The 21,559-nt window shown below is 36.9% G+C and overlaps 1 protein-coding gene across 1 annotated transcript in view; it reads left to right on the plus strand.

Moving 5' to 3' along the window:
• EIF5B (eukaryotic translation initiation factor 5B) overlaps window positions 1-21,559 on the plus strand; it is a 38,066-nt gene that overhangs the window by 8,608 nt on the left and 7,899 nt on the right. The window contains exons 2-17 of the mRNA XM_050974570.1: window positions 6,463-6,588; window positions 6,678-6,765; window positions 7,146-7,782; window positions 8,251-8,471; window positions 8,641-8,791; window positions 10,401-10,493; window positions 11,396-11,482; window positions 12,882-12,965; window positions 15,155-15,450; window positions 16,067-16,174; window positions 16,290-16,400; window positions 17,258-17,325; window positions 18,482-18,623; window positions 20,179-20,310; window positions 20,954-21,136; window positions 21,264-21,425. Of these exons, the coding sequence (XP_050830527.1) occupies window positions 6,463-6,588; window positions 6,678-6,765; window positions 7,146-7,782; window positions 8,251-8,471; window positions 8,641-8,791; window positions 10,401-10,493; window positions 11,396-11,482; window positions 12,882-12,965; window positions 15,155-15,450; window positions 16,067-16,174; window positions 16,290-16,400; window positions 17,258-17,325; window positions 18,482-18,623; window positions 20,179-20,310; window positions 20,954-21,136; window positions 21,264-21,425 (2,689 nt within the window). The remainder of the gene's footprint in view (window positions 1-6,462; window positions 6,589-6,677; window positions 6,766-7,145; window positions 7,783-8,250; window positions 8,472-8,640; window positions 8,792-10,400; window positions 10,494-11,395; window positions 11,483-12,881; window positions 12,966-15,154; window positions 15,451-16,066; window positions 16,175-16,289; window positions 16,401-17,257; window positions 17,326-18,481; window positions 18,624-20,178; window positions 20,311-20,953; window positions 21,137-21,263; window positions 21,426-21,559) is intronic.

Here is a 21,559-nt window from a genome sequence, read left to right on the forward strand (position 1 = left end):
TATGTAATGTAATGGTTCAGCTTCTCTTCAGTTTTTTTGAAGGTCAAGGACATTTTTTCTTAAGCAAAGAAAATTACTTAATGACAGTGACGTTCTTTTGAAGGTGGTTAGAAGAGCTGGTGTAATGTAACTGAGGAAATAGCTCCAAGATTGCCTCAGCAAAAATGAGTCTTCTGATTATGCAGGAATGTGGGCAGTGAGTTCACAGCAGTGATGCAACTTTCCTGCTGTGTCAACTTGCTGACTATTCTGCCCCTTGCACGTGAAAGTTTAGTTTCTTTGTTTGTCTGTTTTTAATTGTGCAGTGTTTTCTTATATTTCAATTTCACTTTAACAAAGCTGAAAACCAATGCTTAGTAAAAGGTTTTTAGCATGATTTAAGTTAGCACGTTCACTGTAAAGTGAAGGCAAGCATAAGTAATCATATTTGCGTTGCTCAGTGCAATGGATCAAAAAGTGCTTGTAATTTTTTAGTCTGTGTTTGTTTAGTCTTTAGTTTTGGTTTCAGCAGGACAGTGTTATCCTGTCAACTATGTTTGCAAGGCTGGAAGTTGGATTTCCAGTAGTTTAGGGCTTGTCTCATTTTAAGCTGAATTCTTCCATTTGTTTTCAGCAGTTTCATTTACCTAATTTCAATAGAGTCAATTTGATATGAATGAGGGCAACTCAGCTCCTTTGTATAATCTATTGCTCTACTCTTTCTGTTCTTGAATGGTTTAGTAGTTTTTCTTTGCCCTTTATCTCTCTGCTGCCTAGTCAGGATGCCATCTCTGTCATGAGTAGCTGCATGGTGCCTGTTTATAATGAAGTTTTTCCTCTGTTTGGGGATATGTATTGTAGGTACTGTAATAAGTGTACTGGAAGTCCTAATTGTGAGTGGCTTTAAGAAAGCATAGGAGGAAAACATGCATATTTGCTGGTGGTCTTGCTAATGTAATGAGCTTGTCTATTATTAGAGAGTTTGTGAAATGCTCTTGGTCAGACTTTCCTTCACTAGAACCAGCAGGGAAAGCTGGAGGAGCTTGTTTGGCAAGGAAAGGCAATTATGCATTTTAGCTGCAGAAGTTCATTGAGCAAGGAAAAATGATAAAAGCTTATTAACTCTTATTTCAATAGCTGTAGTACTGTCTTCCTGCTTTTGGCTTTGTTTTCCTGGGCAGTGCTGAGGAAGTCTTTCAAATTTCCATGCCTACATTTGTTTGTTACAGAGATTCTGTTGCAAACAGTATCTGTCCTTAGTATGGCAGGTTCACACTATGAAAATCTCTTAATGATGAATGTATTAACTATGTCAGTACTTGAAGTAAGTTTTTAACCTTCCGTGAAAGAGAGAAGTGATAAATAGTTGAAGTGTACTTGTAACTGTTCTGGCATACTTTATTAGGGAGGGAGCATTGATATTTTTTGTTATTTGAGAATTGTTTAAATCTTGATTTGGAGCATGAGAGCATCTGTTCTCGTAAATGGTGCACTAATGAACACCTGTAATATTGTTGACTGAAAGAAATGGTGGAACTTCAGAACTTAAAAATAAATCTCGCTAATTGTGAACAAGTATTTGAAACTGTCAACTTCACTGTGTAAGGAGAAAAAAAGGGAAAGCATGTCTGTAAAAGACTAGAGTAAACCCTAGAATGGGAAAACTAGGATTAACGTTAATTTCAGTATCTGTAAATCAGAGTTTGTGTTTAGGTCAACTCTGGTATCCAGATGGCTTCCCCAGGGAATTTCTAGGTTCTGGCTGTTGCAGGCTATTGCATCAGAAAAAGAACTTCATCCAAATCTGTGCTTGTTTCTCATGTTAAAAAAAAAAAAAAACAACAACAAACCAACACCCCCTCATAAAAATAAACCCAACACCTTAAAGTGTTTTTAGTATTTTTTGGCAGATGTGATGTATTAGCTAAGGGGTTGGTTGGTTTATTTTTAAAGTGTGTTCCTAGTCTTTAATTCTGTTTCCTTGCTGTAACAGCAAGAGAAACACAGCAGAGTTTTTGGCTTTTTTTTTCTACAGACTGTGCATCTATCAGTCACAAGATTTCTTTTCCCTTTTCTGACTCAATAGCTTGCAACTGTGTGGGTTCTTATAAATAGCAGAGCTACTGGATGTCTTTGTACATCTGACTGAGCAGCGGTAGGTGACAGCTCTTTTATTTCCTAGCTGTTTTAATCTTCCCACTGAAAGAAATTTAATACTTAATAGGCAGGATTTGGAATTGTAGCTTTATTTGTTGTTGAACGTTTTTGTTTAACATGAGCAACCTAGGTTGTATTTTGGGTATCAGTTTCTGTTACTGGCCTGATCTGATGCTTTGTTTGTGTGAGTTAGGTTACTGAACTTTTTCTTTGCCTATGTCCATCTTAAAAATCTCCAAACACTTACTTGAGATGGTCTGGGAATATTTGATCCTAGCTTTGTACAGAATGTTGTGTTAGGACAGCTTTTAACTTGTGACCCAGTGAATATTCAGGAATCTCTCCTTAAGCGGCTTCTCCCATGTGATACAGGTGTTCATTAGTTTGTGCAGACAACGTGTACTTAAACCCTTTTGGGAAACAGTAGAGTTCTTAATGTAGCTTCTGGGGCATTAAGGTAAACATTTTTTCAGTATAAAGTATGTAAATGTTTCTGTGTGCTATTTTAATGATTTACATTATTGTAATTTTGCTTAATTGGCAAAAGGCGATGAAATTGTGTTGGGAAAATGACGAGCACTTTCTTTTTGATTAGTGATGCAATTCTAAAGGAAAAATATTTTGTTTGATATGTGAAATATAGTGATCTCTGTGTACATGTTATTGATTCCTGCACTCTCCTTTAATTAATGTGACTTGTATTTTCCCACTGCAGAGTTTTGCCCTATCTTAGGCACAGACCTCTGTGGAAAAATATCTGCAGCCATTTTTTTGAAAACTGCTTGTTTAGGGTTTAAGTGATTGTTTAGGTTTAAGTGAAGTAAACACACCTAATTCCTGCTGTAGTTTTTGAAATGCTGCTTTAGCAGTATCGAAACTCATTTTTATATCTGGCAACAAAAATAGAGGCTGAAATCAAAGTATGTTAATAATAGTGGTGGCTTAGGCTTCGCTTGTGAAACAAAGACAAAGGAGAATCAGGGAAGTAACTCAGGTTCTGCAGTGAAGTAGCACTTCGTTTTCCAGATCTCCTTGAGCCTCTTATGTTGGGGGAATGTGAGGGGTTTTTTAAGTGTCAAAGCATTATGGCTTGAATGATCTAAGGTAGTGAGACTGTGAAATCTGTTTATAAAGTCTTCATAGAAAAGCAGTTTGAGGTCAAAATTGAAAACCTCATGAGCATTCCAGTCTATTCAGGTTCCTGTATCAAGCCCTCTTAGGGTTGCACCCTAGTAAAGGCTGTATGGAGACCTTTTGGAGATCTTGGAGAAGAAGTCTCCTGCAAGAATGTTTGGGTTTCTGAAATGTGTGTTGGGGGTCGGGTTAAAAGCCTTTACAAGAAAAAGTTCCATGGTGTATCTAACCATGCCCATAGGAAATGTGATACATGTCATGTGTCTAAGTGTAGTGGGTTCCTTATAAGAGGGAATAAGAATCTCCCAGGAATGGAGGCGAGCACCTGCTTAATTTTCTTTTCAACTTTCTTATGAAATCCTAGTGGAATATTGTTAGAGTTTTAAAAGCTAAGGAAATTCAAGATCATTATGGGAATAAACTTATAGTAATGGAAACCAATGTTTGAATTTTTTGGGTTTCCAATGATATTCTTACTTGTTAGCTCTTATGAGTTATAGCTGTATATATAATTGCATGCAATCTTAATTTTACTTCTTACTTCACTGAGGCTCAAATACTTGAAGCTTGCTCTGTCACTTCTTAGTAAATGAAAGTGTAGTGGAAAATATAGAGGATTTTTTGGTTGGTTGTGCTTAGTGTTTTTTGGGTTTTTTTTTTGTTTGGTTTTTTTTTTTTGTTTAGAAACCATTGACCATTTTTTTCAGAAACTAAACAATGAAAAACAAGTTTGGAATTGTTTTGTATTGATGCTGCTATTGTGACAGCTGGGAGATGATGATGATTATTATTACTTATATATTTTAATTTATTTATTATTCCTGAACTGTTCTTGCTGGTGGGTGTTAAAACCTAATGTCTGTCAAATAGCTTTTTCAGTGTTTGAGTTTCTTTTTTTTCCTTAAAGAACTTTTCTTCTTCAAAGTTCAGTTGAAGTGAGTTGATTTAGCAGCAAATAAAACCTTATCCCCTCAAAGCCTGTACCCTGGAAAACATGAGGTACCACATGAGATATGACATCTTCTTGTAGCAAAAAACCCATGTGTTTTGTGTTTGGACATAACTTTCTGCTAAACTGCATTGTGAAAAGTCAGCCTTGGTAATAGCCATGTAAAATATGAGCTGTTTAAAGGCCTGGTGCTTTTGGTATCTGAACAACCACATGGTTAAGATCCTGTAGTAAGGGGAGCAGTACAGCCTTGGAGGAAGTAGTAGTAGTAGTGGATGTGTTTCGGTGTTTTAAATCTACTTCAAGCTTGGATATGAGTCAGTCTCCTCCATAAACTTCTAGAGGAAAAGAAGGTAAGCAAGTGTGCTTAATAAACTTGATACTTAGCAATTAATGCAAAAACAAGTTTGAGGGCCTATGTGTCGGCCTGGATACAATGTAGTTAGCCTGACATTAGGACTTTAATTCTTGGTATAGAAGTGAATGGCATTTTTATTTCAGGTGTTACCCCGATATACAGCCAGTTAAACTGCATATAAAAACAGCGTTTTAATTGCTGAAACATCAAATCATCTTATGGTGAGAATAGCCAAAATGTGTATTTTCTCTTGAGGGAGGTGAGGATTATTTTAGAGAACTTGCATTACCTATTTGAGAGATACAGTTCTTTTGACAAATGTATTACAAATCAGCACATGAGGAAGTGTTACTAGGCCGTATTTTAGGTGTGTTTTTTTCTTCTCTTGACTAAAAGGATCTCTGGCAATACAGGTGCTGTACTGTGAGGTTCTTCACTGTGCTGCTTTTTATTTGGTTTGTCCAGTCTACCCAGAAGAAAAGATAAGATCTTAAAAATACAAATAATCAGTCTTGGCCTTTAAAGAAATTACTTCTTGATCTGTTGCTGAATTGTGCTGTTGTCACATGTAGACAGTTTTTGGTGACTTGCATATACCTAGTATGTCAGCATTCACTTGCAGAAGAATCTAGCCCTTTCCTTTTTGCAAAGAGAACTGCAATTTAGACTTACTGAATTTTAGAATCTGTAGCTGAATAATTAAATACTTGGATTTCTTTATTAAGATTCAACTTCTGTATTTATAAATTTACACAACTGAAGCTCTGGTAGTTTAGAATTTGCTGATATCTTGAAAGTCCTGAATCTGAAAGAAATTTATTTCTGTTATTTTCTGGATATAGTTTTGGGTATTTGGTGAGTCAGCCTTTGGCTGATTTATCCTGAGTGGGTCCTAATAAATGAGACAGTGAAATTGTGAAACAACATTTTTCTGTCCAGTTATCTAAGAGGCAGTTAAATGAATTATTAACAGCTTGTTGATTAAATGGGTTTTGAAACTGCAAGTTGTGATAAAAGTAGCATCAGATCAGTTTTTATCTGAGTACCAAAGCTCTAAGTGTGAAGCATGGGATAAGTAAGTCTCCTTTCTTACAATTGCACTGTGAGTGTGATTAGGTAAAATGCCCAGACAAAAACTTCTTTGGCTTTCTTTAAGGCCTTAGAGAGGTAATACTAAGGCAAGTGGTAAAAATGATTGCTTACCAACTACATTGGTATTTTTTATTATATGCTTTAAAGTCGGGCTTGGGGCCGAACTCTGTTCATCTGTGTGACTTCTTTTTGTGAAAGGTAATTTTATGTCTGATGGCAAAGCACAGGTAACTGTTATTGTGAGTTGGAAGCTGTAGAGAACTGTCACTTCCTTGCTAAATAAAAATACAGCAGGTTTTTTGTTTGCCAAAGGGTGTTTGAAGGAGCAGATAAATATCTCTTTGTAGGATATCCCCTGGGTGTGAATTTCATGTTGACACTTTGATTATGGTGGCTGCTTTTCTATCAACAACACCTCTGAACTGAAGGGCTGAACAACTTATATTTGGAGGACCAAAGTCAAACAGACTAGTTACATTCTTCCAAGAAGTTACATCAAATTGCACAGCTAAACTATCAATGCTGGGGTTGCAAGAACTGAATGTGCTTTGTTGTTCCACCTCCCTTCAAGCAGACAACATGTCTGAAGGTTTTTTCCTTCCCTTCCTACTGAGTGGAATAAGATAACAGCGCATAATCATTTGTTAAACATGGAGCATTTTTTTTCTGCATTGCATATATTTTGTGATTGATTTTTCATTTTGAAACTTTAATTTTTTTATTCAAATGGCTTTTACTTATATAAACTTAACGTTTGAACTAGTAATAACCCTTCTTTCCTTCTTCATTTTAGTGCAAAAGATGATATTGATATTGATGCCCTTGCTGCTGAGATAGAAGGTGCTGGAGCTGCAAAGGATCAAGAGCCTCAAAAATCCAAAGGCAAAAAGAAAAAAGAGAAGAAGAAACAAGATTTTGAGTAAGTTGGGGTTTTTTCTACCTGCCTGATCTTGCTCCATTGTTCAAAAACTCAGGTCCTTAAGTGCCCTAACTTCTTTCTTATTTTAGTGAAGATGATATCCTGAAGGAGCTGGAGGAACTGTCAATAGAGGCGCAAGGAGGGAAAGTTGACAGGGAACAGCCTTCTACAGGAAAGGTGAACACTGAGAGGGAAGTGGGCTTTTTAATAGGAAATAATTAAAGTATGAGATACTTCTGTCCCAGAGAACTTCTGGTGTAGTGGAAATCCTATGTGAAATTTATAGCTAGCATGTTCTTTTAATTATATTTGACCATATTTTCATAGTAAAAAGTCAGTCACAAAAAATAAAAAAAAGACGTTGTCATGCTGACAATTATTCAAAGCCAATCAGAATAAATCTTACTTGTGGGCTGAAGTATGGTACACTCAGCAGGAATAGTTACTGCTTTCAAACTTTGTGTTCAATGAGAGAGGTTTTTCTTGATGTATTTCAATGCTTAGTTCATGATAGCAAGTAATTTTCATGGCTGATTATTGAATTCTTTAATTACCAGGTTGAAAATGACAATGAAGAAAGCATATCAAAGCAAGATAAAAAAAGAAAAGGAAAGACTAAAAAAGCCAATCTGGAAAATGACTATGACAGTGAGGAAGTGGAAGATAAAGATAAAAAATCTAAAAAAACTCAGAAAGCAAAACAAGACATGCTTTCTGGCAGTGATGATGATGATCATGAGACACAGCTTAAGAAAAGCAAAGGGAAAACTCAGAAGTCAAATAAAAAACACGATTTGTCAGAAGAAGATGAAACTAACATTAAGAAAAGCAAAGAGCGTGGGGGAGGAGTGTCTGAGAGTGGTGATGAATCAGATGAGGTTTCCCAGTCTAGAAAAGGACAAAAGAAAAACCAAAAGCCAAAGTCTGCTCCTGCTGCAGAGAGTGGGGATGATGAAGAAGAACCTTCATTCAAAGTAAAAACAGTGGCTCAGAAGAAGGCAGAAAAAAAAGAACGTGAAAGAAAAAAACGTGAAGAAGAAAAAGCCAAATTGAGGAAGCAGAAAGAGAAGGAAGAATTAGAAGGTGGTAAAGAACCAGCAAAGCCAAAGGAATCTCTAAAAAAAGCTGAAGAGAAGGCTTCTCCTGAAGTTACAGCAGTCCCTGGCCCTGGGGAGGCTGCTGCAGGAGCAGAAGGTTTGTAACATGGTTTCTTAAACTTTAATTTAAATACTGTTGTTTTTATAAGGCCAGAGAGGTGCCAGGCAGTGAGGATAGTGTGTTGGTTTATTTTGAATTGTGAATACTAGAAATTTGGTAGCCTTGTCCTCCTCTTTGTTGGCTCACAGGCGGCTGTGTTTTCTGGCATGTAGTTTGTCCAGGTATATGAGGAAACAAGCCAAATGTGAATTCTCATTACAGTATATGATTACAGTTCTGTATTGCTGTAAAGAGTACTTTTTCACTTCCCTGTTTTTCTGATACTTTAAGACTTCAGGCCATGACATAAAAGAGTTTAATTGTTTTCACTATGAAATGTTTATGTAGTAGCCAGTGAAAATAATCCTCATTTGATGTTATTTATCATATTTGAAACATAAATTGTACTTAAAATATCTTTTGGAATTTCTGGGGTCTTTGAAAATATGCCTCGTCTTTTTGCAGCTGATGACAATGAGGGGGACAAAAAGAAAAAAGACAAGAAAAAAAAGAAAGGTGAGAAAGAAGAAAAAGAGAAAGAGAAGAAGAAGGGTCCCAGTAAAGCCACAGTTAAAGCCATGCAAGAGGCCTTGGCTAAAATGAAAGAGGAGGAGGAAAGGGCAAAAAGAGAGGAGGAAGAACGCATAAGACGACTGGAAGAACTTGAAGCAAAACGCAAGGAGGAGGTACTATATATTTCACTCCAAGAATAAAATAAGGAAGAGAGTAACTTTAATCTGTCTGCTTGCTGGTGCAGTTAGTGAATTAATCCTTAATATAATATGTTTTTGTGAACAGAATGTACTTGGGCAGCTTTTATGTAGGGTTTCTGCATGTTTATTTATATTTTTCTAGGAACGATTAGAGCAAGAGAGGAAAGAAAGGAAGAAACAGAAGGAAAAAGAGAGGAAGGAGCGTTTGAAGAAAGAGGGAAAGCTTTTAACAAAAACTCAGCGAGAAGCCAGAGCCAGAGCGGAGGCTACTCTTAAACTGCTCCAAGCTCAGGGTAAGCAGTAGAGCTTAATAATAATTAAAACCAAACTGAACAAAAAAACCCAACCAAACTTTATATCCATTATGGCTCTGTGTTTATTTTTTTTCCTATCTGGAGCTAGGAGGGCAAGTACTGAGTGATTCTATGTAAAGTTGCTCTGTTGTCAAGAGAGGCAGTCTGTGCCCTTCCTTCCCCTTTATTTCTCAAGCAGATTTAAGTGCCTGTATTTTTATCTTACACTTTGAATATCCAGTTTTTTAATACAGTCTACTTGCAGTTTAAAGGTGTTACTTGTGGAACTTAGGAAGAAGCACTTAAAGAAGTGGTGTAGTCTAAAGGCCAGGATAACTACATGGGCTGTGCTGAAGGTCTTCTAAGACCAGTGATCTGGATCTTGTTGAATTAATTCACATCCTTAGTTAGGCAAGTGCACTGTTTTGCTTCAAAAACAATGGGGAAGTCCACGAAGAAGATGTTTTTCTCTAGGATTTGTCAGGAGTGTGTAAGAGCTTTCCTGCTTTTCTGTGAAATATAATCTGTCTCCATTAGAATAAAGTTAAATAATCCAATATGTTGTAAGTAAAATGTCCTAAATTGTTCTTGGTAACTGGTTTGTGACTAAAAAAAGGGAGTAATTTGTGGGAGCTGAGTGTATTTCTAGAGTACACTATCTGACACTTCACTGGTAGGTGGATGTATAAATGTAGGAATCTTTGTAGCTAGTAAAATGTTTGGAGCTCTTAAACATATGTGAAGGCTATTTCTCCTTGGTTGTTGCTGTAGCTATTAGAATCTTTCTATTTATGTGCCCCTACAACTGGATTTTTGTCGGATCTGCAATATAAATCACTCAGTACCTGAAAAAAAAATTGAATGTGCAGCAGTAATTCAGTTTTTAATTTGTCTTTGCACCAAACTTCTGGTTTTGATGGAATCCCTTCAAATATTACAGCACCTGCTTCTGGTGAGGCAAAGATGAAGCTTGTGAATTGAACCTGGCATTATTTTGATACCTGAAACCATCAGTATTGTAAAATTAAAAAAACCCCCAAAACTTAAAACAGCAAAAAACCAAAACCCAAAAACCTGAACAAACAAAACAAATCAAAAAACACAAACCTTCCCACACAGAGGAAAAGGGAAAATGTTATCTGCTGGAAAACTTTAAGCATTTAAGAAGAGTTCTGCCTGTGAACTACTCCAAATTGACTGAATTGAGGACCATTGGCAGATGGGTTTTAAGTGATTTTTTTGCATAGCAGACATTAAATTGTTAATCATGATGTATGTGTTTGTGGCATTTTATGCAGGTTTGTGGTAACTTCAAGCCTGCAGTTGTAGAATCCAGTCATTTTGTTCATATTTTGTTTCATTGCCATCACTTTCCTCCAGTTATCTGACTTCTTTTTGAGAGCAAGCAGGAGTATCTGGAAAACTATACTTCATTCAGGTTTTCTAGCTTTTCATTTCAAACTTTTAAAAAAGATAAAATATGCATTGAACCTACTTTCTGCTCTTTCTTCCTCCATCTTCCAATTTTGGAAAACATGTTCCTATTTAAAGTTTATGTTTATTAATTATCTGGATTTTCTTTTTAACAGCTTTTTTGTTTGTTTTGCAGGTGTTGAAGTGCCATCAAAAGACTCTGTGCCAAAGAAAAGGCCAATATATGAAGACAAAAAGAGAAAGAAGCAGCAGCAGCCAGAAAATAAAGGTGTAGTTTGCATATAGGGATACCTAATTGATCAGTCACATTTCTGGAAGTATTTCTAAAATCAGCTAAATTTAAGCTAATTTCATTTTGGGGTTTAGATTTTCTAAATGTTGGGAATGTACAGGGTATAAAGGCCTTTTACAAATGTGATGTTGAATGCTTTGTGTGCATATGTACATCAAATACAAAGTAGTTTAAATAATAGTGACTCATAATTAAGTCTGAGTTTGTCCCAAGATGAAAATACATTGATCCTAGTTTTAGTGCCTTTAAATTGGAGACAGTTTGTTCATTTGCTTTCTGGTATATCAAATCAGTTTTCAGCTCCTGGGTGAAAGTTGTTCAGAGCAATTCAAAGAGCTTGCATTTTTGAAACCTTAGAATTCATTGCCCTGGTAGATGTAGGTTGAACGTGTTAGTTTTTTACTTTTGTGGTTTGTTACTTTCCTCCGAGAGATTACTGTGGCTTTTCTCAAGACTAACCCTTAGCTGAAAAATTTCTTATGTATTTCTTGCTTAGCTGTTTTTTCTTTTTTTTTCTTTTTTTTTTTTTTACATTAGTTATGTGCCTGCTTATTTATGGAGTGTGTGTAAAGAATTGAAAATGGTGCTTATCTGAATTGTATCAGTAATTTATTTTCTTTTTAGTTTTTTTCATTTTTAATGGAACAGTAGGGGAGGTGTGGGTAGTTCACTAGTATTACTTCGTTTTCTCTTGTCTTTTAAAGAAAGTGAGGAGTTGTTAATGTCAGTTGTTAATGTCAACTGACCTAGCTTATAAATGTGTTCAATGTCTTAGAAGGCCAAGTGTTTTCCAAATAGGCTGCTGTGGAGCTATATGTAAGTCATCAATTTGCACTTCTAAACTATGTAGCAATCAACTTCCTGTCTTGCAATTTCAGAAAGTGTCGAGGTAACTTCCCCAGCTGAAGATGCTGTAGAACTGGAAACACCAGTCAAAGAAGAGGCTCCTCTTCCTGTAGATCCAGGTTGGTGGTAATGCTAATAAATGTCAAACATTTAAGCTTATGTGTCAGTGGGCAGAATAGGCAGATAGGGCTGAATGGCCATCTTTTCTTGAGGAAGTTGCCTTTTCTTTTTTTTTCTCCTTTCTTAAGGGAGGAACTGATGAAATTTTATGGAGTAATAGGCATGAAGCTTCAAAGTGAGTGTGTAAAGGTTCCCAATTCTGGGTGAACTCCAGTGTTCAATTGGCTTGATCAGTTATCTCAAATGAGCACATTCAGGACCTTACTCGTTCCCTTGACTTTTCACTTGCTTTTACATGTCTGTTATGTCAACAGTTAGGTGGAGGTAGGGAGGAAATATGCTGCTTCTAGAATTGAAAGTGCAATATTCACAATGACGGTATTCTTTATGCCAGATGTTTTGCTTTCACAGGTATTGAAGGAAGAGGATATGTGTTAGCCTGTGAAACTGAGTTATCAGCAAGTTTGCTGGTCAGATTGTTGCCCTCATCTTTGCCTACACACAGTACTTGCTTGGTCAAAATCACATTGTACTGGACTTCTTTCTCTGCAAGGAGACTGTTTCAATTTTTACCCTTATTAAGTCAGACAAATACTGACAAAATATGCAGCTTTTGAAAACAAAGCTGAATGTGTCCTGTGATTCTAGCTTGACTTACCTCATGATTGCTGTTCTATTGCCTTAAGAGAAGGGCTCACTGGCAGAACATTAGTTCCTAGCTAGTATTCTAGCAGTGTGGAACTAAGTCTTCATTTCAGAGAGCTGAAATTTATGACACATGTGCTGTAGCAAGCATATGTTGTATAATGCCTCTTTTGGAGAGGGTTGTATGTTTGCATTTTTCTATTTGTCTCTTACTAAGAGCTGCAGTCTTTTCATAAATCTAACTGAATTCCTGCTGAATCAATATGTCTAATGCTTCTGGAATCCTTGGTATATTTATGTTAAGGTACCTGGTGTCCTTTTTATAGACAATTTTTATATATTCTCACTAGTTAAAATTCTACTGTAACTTGTATTCTTGTTTCTCTGCTACTTTGTTACACATGGTGACTGTTAATTGGGCAACTCCTTGCAAGGATCGTGATTGTGGTACAGGTTTGTGTGGCAGGCATTATGCAGGCAGGAACTAGATGAGTTGGTTTTCTGTGTCTTCCACAAAAGTTTGTCTAGGCAAAGATGGTAGCACTACATGATTTTTGCGGAGAGAGTTGGAGAATATTTTTTAAGTATGCAGCATCTTCCTTTAATGAAGTGCGGAGATACTTCAATAGAATTATGGTAACGGCAAACTTGCGAGTTGCAGTTGTCAGTATGTCAAAAGAAGGAGCATCTGAAAATGTTATATCTTGCTGGACTGACTTTTTTAAACTTCAGTATTGGGTTTCTTGGTTTCAGAAGAAAAGGAGGAAGAAGATGAAACAGAAGATGCAGGTCTGGATGACTGGGAAGCTATGGTTAGTGATGAAGATGGAGAGAAAGGTGGGCATGTAAATACCAAATGTTTTTTTTTTCTGGTTAAGAGGCTTTCAGCTGAGTTTTCTGTTTCTATAGGAAACAATACTTTACTTAGATTTTTCTTCTGCTCTGTTAGATAAATTGTGAGGTAAGTATGATGATAAATACATACAAGAGCCTCTTCTCAAAAGCAGAGCTTTCAGAAGCCATGCAAATGCTGCTTAAGGCAACCCTTTGGAAATACTCTTATGTGGAGTTACCATCTAAAATAAATGGGTTGTAATTTTTTTGTCCTCTGTTACGGGAGTAAAAATCCTCTTCTCTAATATGTGCCTTAGCCATCTCTGTGAGCTTAGGGAAACCTTTTACCTGGCATTGTATTTCTCTGGTAATAATTTCAAAGCTGTATTATTTTTATTACAGGAATCTGGCAGCATCTAAGAGTACCCCCTGTGAGAAGTTTCCAAGGAAGTGGGGGAATAAAATAGTGTGAAGGTTAAGTGTGCATGTGTTATAGTAAATTCTTCTCTACAAGGAGAGACTGAAAGAATTGGGATTGCTCAGCCTGGAATAGAGAAGGTTCTGGGGTGACCTAAATGCAGCCTGCAGTACCTAAAGGGAGCTTATAGGAAAGATGGAGAGAGACTATTTACAAGACCATGTAGTGGCAGGACAAGGAGAAATTGATTCAAATTGAGAGTAGGTTTAGTTGAGAAAGAGCTTCTTTACTGTGAGGGTGGTGAGACACTGGAAGAGTTTGCCCAGAGAAGCTGTGGATCCCCATCCCTGGAAGTGTTCAAGGCTAGGTTGGATGGGGCTTTGAGCACCATGCTGTAGTGGAAGGTTCCTTTGGCAGGAAGGCTGTAACTAGATGGTCTTTGAAGTCCCATTCAGCCCAAACCATTCTGTGATTCTATGATATGCTTCTTTGAGAGGCAAATTTAGAAGAAATGAAAGAATTGCCAGAGCATATATATTCCTGTTCATGTATGCCAGAGGCCATATTCTGTTTGTACTCAACAGCAGTGTTTATGGGAAACATTAGGGCTGTGCTACAGTGCAGGGATAACTTCCTTCCAGTGGTGGAGGAAATTCTATTTCTGTGAGCCGTCCTGAACAGGAGTTGATTACTGGACTTGGTGCTTCCTTAATGTCTTAATTGTCTCTTATGCTTAAAGACTATTTATTCATCAAATACTTGTTACTTGCCTATACTTCTGACAAGTCAAGTTTAATACTTGACATACAGATACATACTCCAGAATGGATTTAATTCCAGCACAGATGTGTTCCTCTGATGCTTTTGAGTTCTAAGGGCTGCTTGCCTACTTGAGTATTTGTTTTAGTCTGGCACCGCTGTCCTGGAGAGGACATAGCCCTTCTTACTGCTTGGCTTAGAAGGCTCTGCCAATGGGATACAGAAAAAGAGCCTTCCTGGGAATTAGATTTAGTGTATTACTAAGCTGATGGACTATGAATGTAGCAAGGAAACGTTACTAATCCCTAAGAGCAGTGAGCCTGTCAGCAGTGTTGTAAGGAGAACAATCCATGGTTTTAAAGTGATCATCAGCTTGCCTTTTATGATTTTACAAGTGATTGTAATTGGGAAGCTTTCAAAGAAAGAAAATTAATTATTGATAATTCTTTTTGTTTGTTTATTGAAGCATTCCTATGAAGAATGCTAATCTTCTCTGAACCATCTAAGAAAAACTGAAGATGAGATTTTTTTTATTTTTTAATGGGTGTAAAAGAGACCATTTGTTCTGATTATTATGTCTGCTTAAATGTGTCTTCCTGATCAGTAGTGTACAAAATCCATATAGTAATGATTTGGAGTACTTTGGCTTTATTAGAAAGGTGTTGGTGCGTTATTCCTTTATGAAGTGCACATGACTTTAAAGAATGTCTGAATGTTTGCAAATAATGTTAAACATAAGTGTGCTGATAATATCATTCTTCACCCTAAATTTGCTTTCTTTCTGGATTTGAAACACAAACCAACAACTCTGAACATGAAACACTTTTTTTTCCACTTTTTTTTTTTTTTTTTTACATTTGAAGTTGATAAATGATCCTGACAAGCACTTATTGTAGACCCTACTCTCAGTCCTCATTCTTCTCTAGTAGTCTCTTTTGCTTTTTGGTGCTCTCTCCCCCCAGAAGTGTAAACTTCAATAGAGAATTTGTACTTTACTCTTTCTTTTTTTTAACAGAGAGCAAACCTGTCCATATTGAAGTCAAAGAACAAAATGAAGTGGATGATGAAGAGGAGGAGGAAGAGGAAGAGGAGGAAGAGGAAGAAGAGAGTGAAGATTCGGAAGACAGTGAAGGCAGTGAAGATGAGGATGAAAAGACTTCAGATGAGAGAGAGCCGGACTCCCAGGCTATTGGAAAACAATCTATGGAAAAAAAGCCTAGCAAGGAAATTAGCTCTGATTCTGAATATGACTCTGATGATGACCGCACTAAGGAGGAGCGTGCTTATGACAAAGCTAAACGGAGAATTGAGGTATTAAGATACACTTGGATTCTTGTGTTGTACAACAAACAGATAAATTTTCAGTTAATTTTGTCAAATTTGTCAAAATGGTGGTTGTGTCAGGGCTAGTATTTAAGCAGGTTCAGAAATTGCATTAATTAAGAAAAAAAACCAACTTGGTTTTGTGTGAAGATAAAATATTTGTTTTTAGGTAACTTGACCACAAAGACGGCAACTTAAGTGTTGTTCCTCTCCACCTCTATATCCCTCCTGAAAAAAGAGGCTTTTGTTTTTCACAGATATTTTCAAGTTCTAAAAGATGTGTCTAAACTGTTCAGTGCTTTCATGGCTGCTAATGTTCTTGGTTTCCTCACCCAGGGTGCTTGTTCAGAATGCACCTTCAGCAAAGCTACTGTTAGTGGTTATAACAACTTAGCTTACTAGACTGTTAGAAGAACCAACCAAACAAAAATGTAACTGTTAGTCAAAATTTTTTGATTTACCAAAAGAGGGATGGCAGACCTTAAATTGCCTTGAAAATATAAGTCCCACAGCTAACTCTGTGTTTGTGCGTATGTAATCAAGTCAAGAGGTGAGCTGTGGTTTTTGGTTTATACTTACCAATTTTTACATGTCTTTTACATAGAAACGACGATCTGAAAACAGCAAAAATATGAACACTGAAAAGCTCAGAGCACCAGTTATATGTGTCCTGGGCCATGTAGACACAGGCAAGACCAAAATTTTAGATAAGGTAAGGTGTGGAGTGTGAAGGCACTGCCTGTGCCTCTTGTTGAAGCATTTATTTTTTTGGTTGAAGACAGAAGGAATTAGCGTGCTCAGATGTTTCTGTTCTTTTTTGTCTTTAGCTCCGCCACACTCACGTGCAGGACGGTGAAGCTGGTGGTATCACTCAGCAGATTGGTGCAACTAATGTTCCTCTTGAAGCTATTAATGAACAAACTAAGATGGTGAAAAATGTAAGTTACAGTACTTCAACAACTGCATCTTAAAAAATATGAAATGTAGACTAATAAAGGCCTTGTGAGGTTTCCTGACATGGACAGATGTACTTTCCCCCCCCACCTCTAATTTTGTGGTCTATTATTTTTTAATTCCTATCATTCCCCCAGCAAAGGGGAGGCTGTCTCATTTTTCATACATTTGATTTCAATTAATGCATTGCTGTTTCTTCAGAAAAATATGAAGATACTGTTCACTCTGTTCTGGACAGTGGGCATATGTACACAGACTGCTTACTTTTCAGTATTTTGATTGTAAATTGAGACTCTTGAAACCTCTTGAGTATATTTTGTGTTGAAACCTTACCTTTTGCTGTGTGTACTGAAATTTGGCCTATTTCTGGGTAATGAATTTTATCATGTTACAGACATAGTAACTGTTCTGTATCATTTCTTGGGGATATTCTATCCTATTTTGCTTGCAGAAGCAGCTGGCTGAAAAGCCTTGGTGTAGTAATGGCTTTTTCTAAGATTTAACTCAACTTAGTAAACCTGTAAACTTTGGGGAGAGGAGAAAATTATCAAGCCGAGGATGGTACATCTCACTACCCTGAAATGGCTTTTCTTCTGTAGGCTGTCTTGTCTTACAGATTTTAGCTTTGCTTGTGGCTAGTTGGCACCTGGGGGAATGTCCTGCATCATTTTTTTAATGTTGAAATGACTGCTGACTGATTTGGTTTGAGGGTGCTGGCCTTAAAATAAATATGTATCTGGATTTTTCAAGTGCAGACTGTCAGTAATGTTGCCAGCTCTTATTTTGTTCTTTTTTCTTCTTGTGTAATCTCTACAAGATGGCTAATATTTTGAAATGTTAGTTTGACAGAGAGAACATAAAAATTCCAGGCATGCTGATAATCGACACTCCAGGACATGAGTCTTTCAGGTAACGTTTTTCTCACAATGTTGTACTTCTCAGAACTGATGGCAAAAGCATCTGGAGATATTCTTAGCAAAGTGTGGTCTTTGCTTAATCCATTGTTTTAGTTCTCACTTGAAAAAAAGTCCAACAAAACCAACTTAAAGTAGAGGAATTAAGTGGATTTGCTTCATTTGCAGGTGCTTTTTATATCTGGTTAATTGCTGGCCTTTTATAGCTGATTAATTTTCTGTCTTCGTGCCAATTGAGCCATGAATATCTGAAAAAGCATGTAAATAAATAGTTAGTGTAAGAGGAAAGATGGAAGCAGGAAGCTAGCTGGAGGAAAAAAGGTGAGGACTTCAGGTGACCTAAGTACTTGAAAAATTAAAACTTTTTTCCTAGTCTCTCATTCATAGAGTCCCAGTTAAGGTAACTGAGTATGTAAGACTGGAAGTTGCTAATTACCCAAGGCATCTGAGTCTTAGCAGAGATCAAATGCATTCTAGGAACACCAGTGGCATACAGGCAAGCTGCTAAATCAGCTTTTAAGGGTAAAACATCACAAGCATAACAACTCACTGAGGAGAGATCTTGGATGAAATCTTGAAACAGGATTAAGACTTTAGTGTGGCATTTTTCAATAAAAAACTTTGTAAGTGTTGAAATGCTGTGTTGTGGAGCCCTTGGTAATGTTCAGATCAGTACCTTGGCATGGTACCTCTTACAGCTCTCCATCTTCTAGACAGGTTTTGTTTGCCAACAAAGATGTGATACTCTCTTTACCTTGTATTGTATAAAATCATGATAGTCTTAGTGTTTATGTAGTATATAAAAAGAGTCTTGTTCAGGTTTTACTCTTCTGAGTAACAATTGAGACACTTCAGGTGTCTCAGTTGTTACTCAGAAAATGATCAGAACATATCTTGCATTGTAAAAATATATAATAATATGAAAACATTGAGGATAATAATTTCTTAGTTTTGCTTACACATTCATTAATGTATTTTGTTAAATGAAAATTACAAAGTGTCATTTGAACGGTTTACATTTGTGAGGGAAAATAACTGATGAGCTTTAGCTTTTTGTTTGTCAGTGTAAGTTTGACATTGTACTTGGTGTTTTTATAAAGGTTCTGTTGCTAAATAACTGATTTTTTTTTCCCTGTCTTTTAATGTCACAGCAATCTAAGAAATAGAGGAAGCTCGCTTTGTGATATTGCTATACTTGTAGTTGACATCATGCATGGTTTGGAACCACAGACAATTGAATCAATAAATCTGCTGAAATCAAAGAAATGCCCCTTTATAGTAGCTCTCAACAAGGTAGGATAGATTTTTATCCTAATAGTATATTTCTCCACTTTAATAGTGCACTTGGCATTTGACAATTGTCTTTTTTCTTCCTTGAACTGGAATTGTTTTGTGTAAAATCTGAAGGGGTGGTTCTTGAGTCCTGTGTGTTGCCTTTTTCTATGTCCTTGATACCACAATGGCTCTGTGGGAGCTTTGCAGAACAATCAGTTCTTGCAGTCCTCACTGGTAAATTTTGTTGCCTTATGTAACTTCTCTATATGATTCACAATTCTGGAAGTTGTATTTCAATTGTGGGGTTTTTTTCCTTGTGCCTCCTTACATAGATTTGTGTCAATTTTCTGATAAAATTCCAACACAAGCTTCACGTTGATGAGTTATACTTTATTTTAGCCACTGATACTGGTCAGTTTGACTTGAAGACAAGCTGACTTTAGGCCATGGAGCAGTAATGTTGATCGCTGGTGGAAAGTGTTTTGGGCTTTGCAATATTAGATGGAAAATTTACCAGTTCTTTTCAGCCCTGTTTTTAAAATCCTTTGCATGAGAAATTATGCTGCCTGTTTGTGATGACTCAGTGAATTATTTTATTTATATGGAAATTACTCATGTCCAGTGACTTTGGAAGCCATACAATATGCTGAGGGAGAGCTGTCAGAAGGCTATCCGTGTGCAGTGTAAAAATTGCAATATACTTGAAAAAGTATACTTGAAAGGTGCTTTAAGATTGAAGGTGGTTGGAACTGAGGGAGGCCATTATCTCATTGCCAAAACCAGCTACTTTTTGAAAGAATACAAACAGCCTCTTGGATGGAGAGGTGTCCAGGCCTTATGGCAGAGTAGTAGAGAGTTCTCTCTTGGTCAGTCTGAAAACCTGACTGTTATTTGTTGCCATCAGAGGCCTACAGAGAGCCTGAAACTGAATAGCTAAGAGCTCTTGTATTTTAAGTTATAGTTGTATTATTTGACCAGGTTATAATCAGTTTTCTTAAGATGTAGTTTTGATTTCTACAGCAAATATATTTTTGGGCTTAGTCTGTCCTGCTTTGGCAGCTATTGTGGGGAAGTGTTTCTGAAATACAGTTGTGTCTTTCGAACAACTCCACTCTGGTCCCTTCTCTGTAGCAACATGGGAAAGGGTCCATATTTACCAGTACATTTTAGAAGTTCTTTGTAAAACTAGTGTAGTCTCTTTTCAGAAAAAACCACAAACACCTCCGTGGTTCTGGGTTTTTTTGTGTGTATGGGAATCTATAAACAGGTCTCTTCCCATGTTTTATTTTAACCTTGGTGTAGTTTATGCACATAAACTTTTTCCATAAGAAAAAGATTACTATAGTTTGAATTTTTAAAATCTGAAGTAATATTGCTATCCTGTAATACTGCCTGACATAAACAGAGCTAAATATAGCAGCCAAAGCAAATAAGAACACTTTAATTTGATTACTGGAGCAGATAGATGGCTGGCTAAGTTGGTTGATAAAGTATTTTTCACTGATGATGTGGCATAAGCTTAAAGACACCCTTTAGTAAGCTGCATAAGATGACATACTGTTGTATTTTCAAGATTGATAGGTTATATGACTGGAAAAAAAGTCCAGATACAGATGTAGCTGTCACCTTAAAGAAGCAGAAAAAGAATACAAAAGATGAATTTGAAGAACGTGCAAAAGCTATCATAGTGGAATTTGCAAAACAGGTAGGTTGGAATATTCAAGCTTCTTTGCTTAAAAGTGCTAGTAAAGAGGCGTGTGGTGTTGTGGTTTATTTTGGCTGCGTGGGTGGTTTTTGTTTTGTTTTGTTCTTTTTGGACCTCAAAACAACTTGGAATATCAAGAAAGCTGTTGCATCTCTTCTGACACATTGGTGCTAACCTCTTATAAAACAAATTTTGTTGTTTTTACGTTTTGCATAATTTTAACTGCTCCATCCTTACTGCTGGTTTGGAGAAAAATAACTAATTTCTGTGCATGGTCAATGGAGTCATGAATAGCAGTTGAGGTTTTCTGTCACTGTTCTCTTACTCTTTGGGAATATCCTGAGAGAATCCTATCTGTCTCTTTCTCTTAGATGCTGGCAGGGTATGAATCACATCATACCTCTGTTGGTGACATACAATGCTGTCTAGAAGCTAGATGGGGTAATTAGCTAGTAGAATTATCCCACACTGCTTCCAAGTGTGGATTGAGGCTTCCTGTTCCATAGCACTCTGTCAGTAACAGTGTTGGCTTTTTAAAATGGGATTTTGAAAATGCAGTGGTATTTACCTGGGGTTGAATGTTACTGTCAATACTGATGTGTATATGTGCTTTTTCCTATGTAACTGTTAATCCTGATTCCAGGGCTTGAACGCTGCCTTGTTTTATGAGAATAAGGATCCCCGCACTTTTGTTTCTCTTGTACCTACCTCTGCTCACACAGGGGATGGCATGGGAAGTCTAATAGCTCTTCTCGTTGAGCTCACACAAACCATGCTGACCAAGAGACTGGCTGAGTGTCAGGAGCTGAGAGCTCAAGTCATGGAGGTAATACAGCAACTTTTTCTTGAAATTCATATAGAAATTTCTCCCTTCCCTGCATCCTTCCTTCTGGTAAAAAATGTGTGTTTGCAGTGCTTAAATAGGAAGTGACTTTTTCCCCCCTTTCATTCAGGTTAAAGCACTGCCAGGCATGGGCACTACCATAGATGTTATATTGATTAATGGACGACTGAGAGAAGGAGACACCATTATTGTTCCTGGCGTAGAAGGTCCTATCGTGACTCAGATTAGAGGTCTGCTGCTGCCTCCTCCTATGAAGGAGCTGCGAGTTAAGGTATGGCAGCTGTTACTGTACTGACATTTATAACCAGGAAGAAATTACATCAAACTTTATAAAAAGAGAATGTAGTAGAATGTGGTTATATTAATGGTATCTAAAGGGAGCTTCAAGGGGAATGCAGGGGAAAT

The sequence above is a fragment of the Serinus canaria genome, chromosome 1 (assembly GCF_022539315.1).
Source record: "Serinus canaria isolate serCan28SL12 chromosome 1, serCan2020, whole genome shotgun sequence".
Classification (NCBI taxonomy): Eukaryota; Metazoa; Chordata; class Aves; order Passeriformes; family Fringillidae; genus Serinus; species Serinus canaria.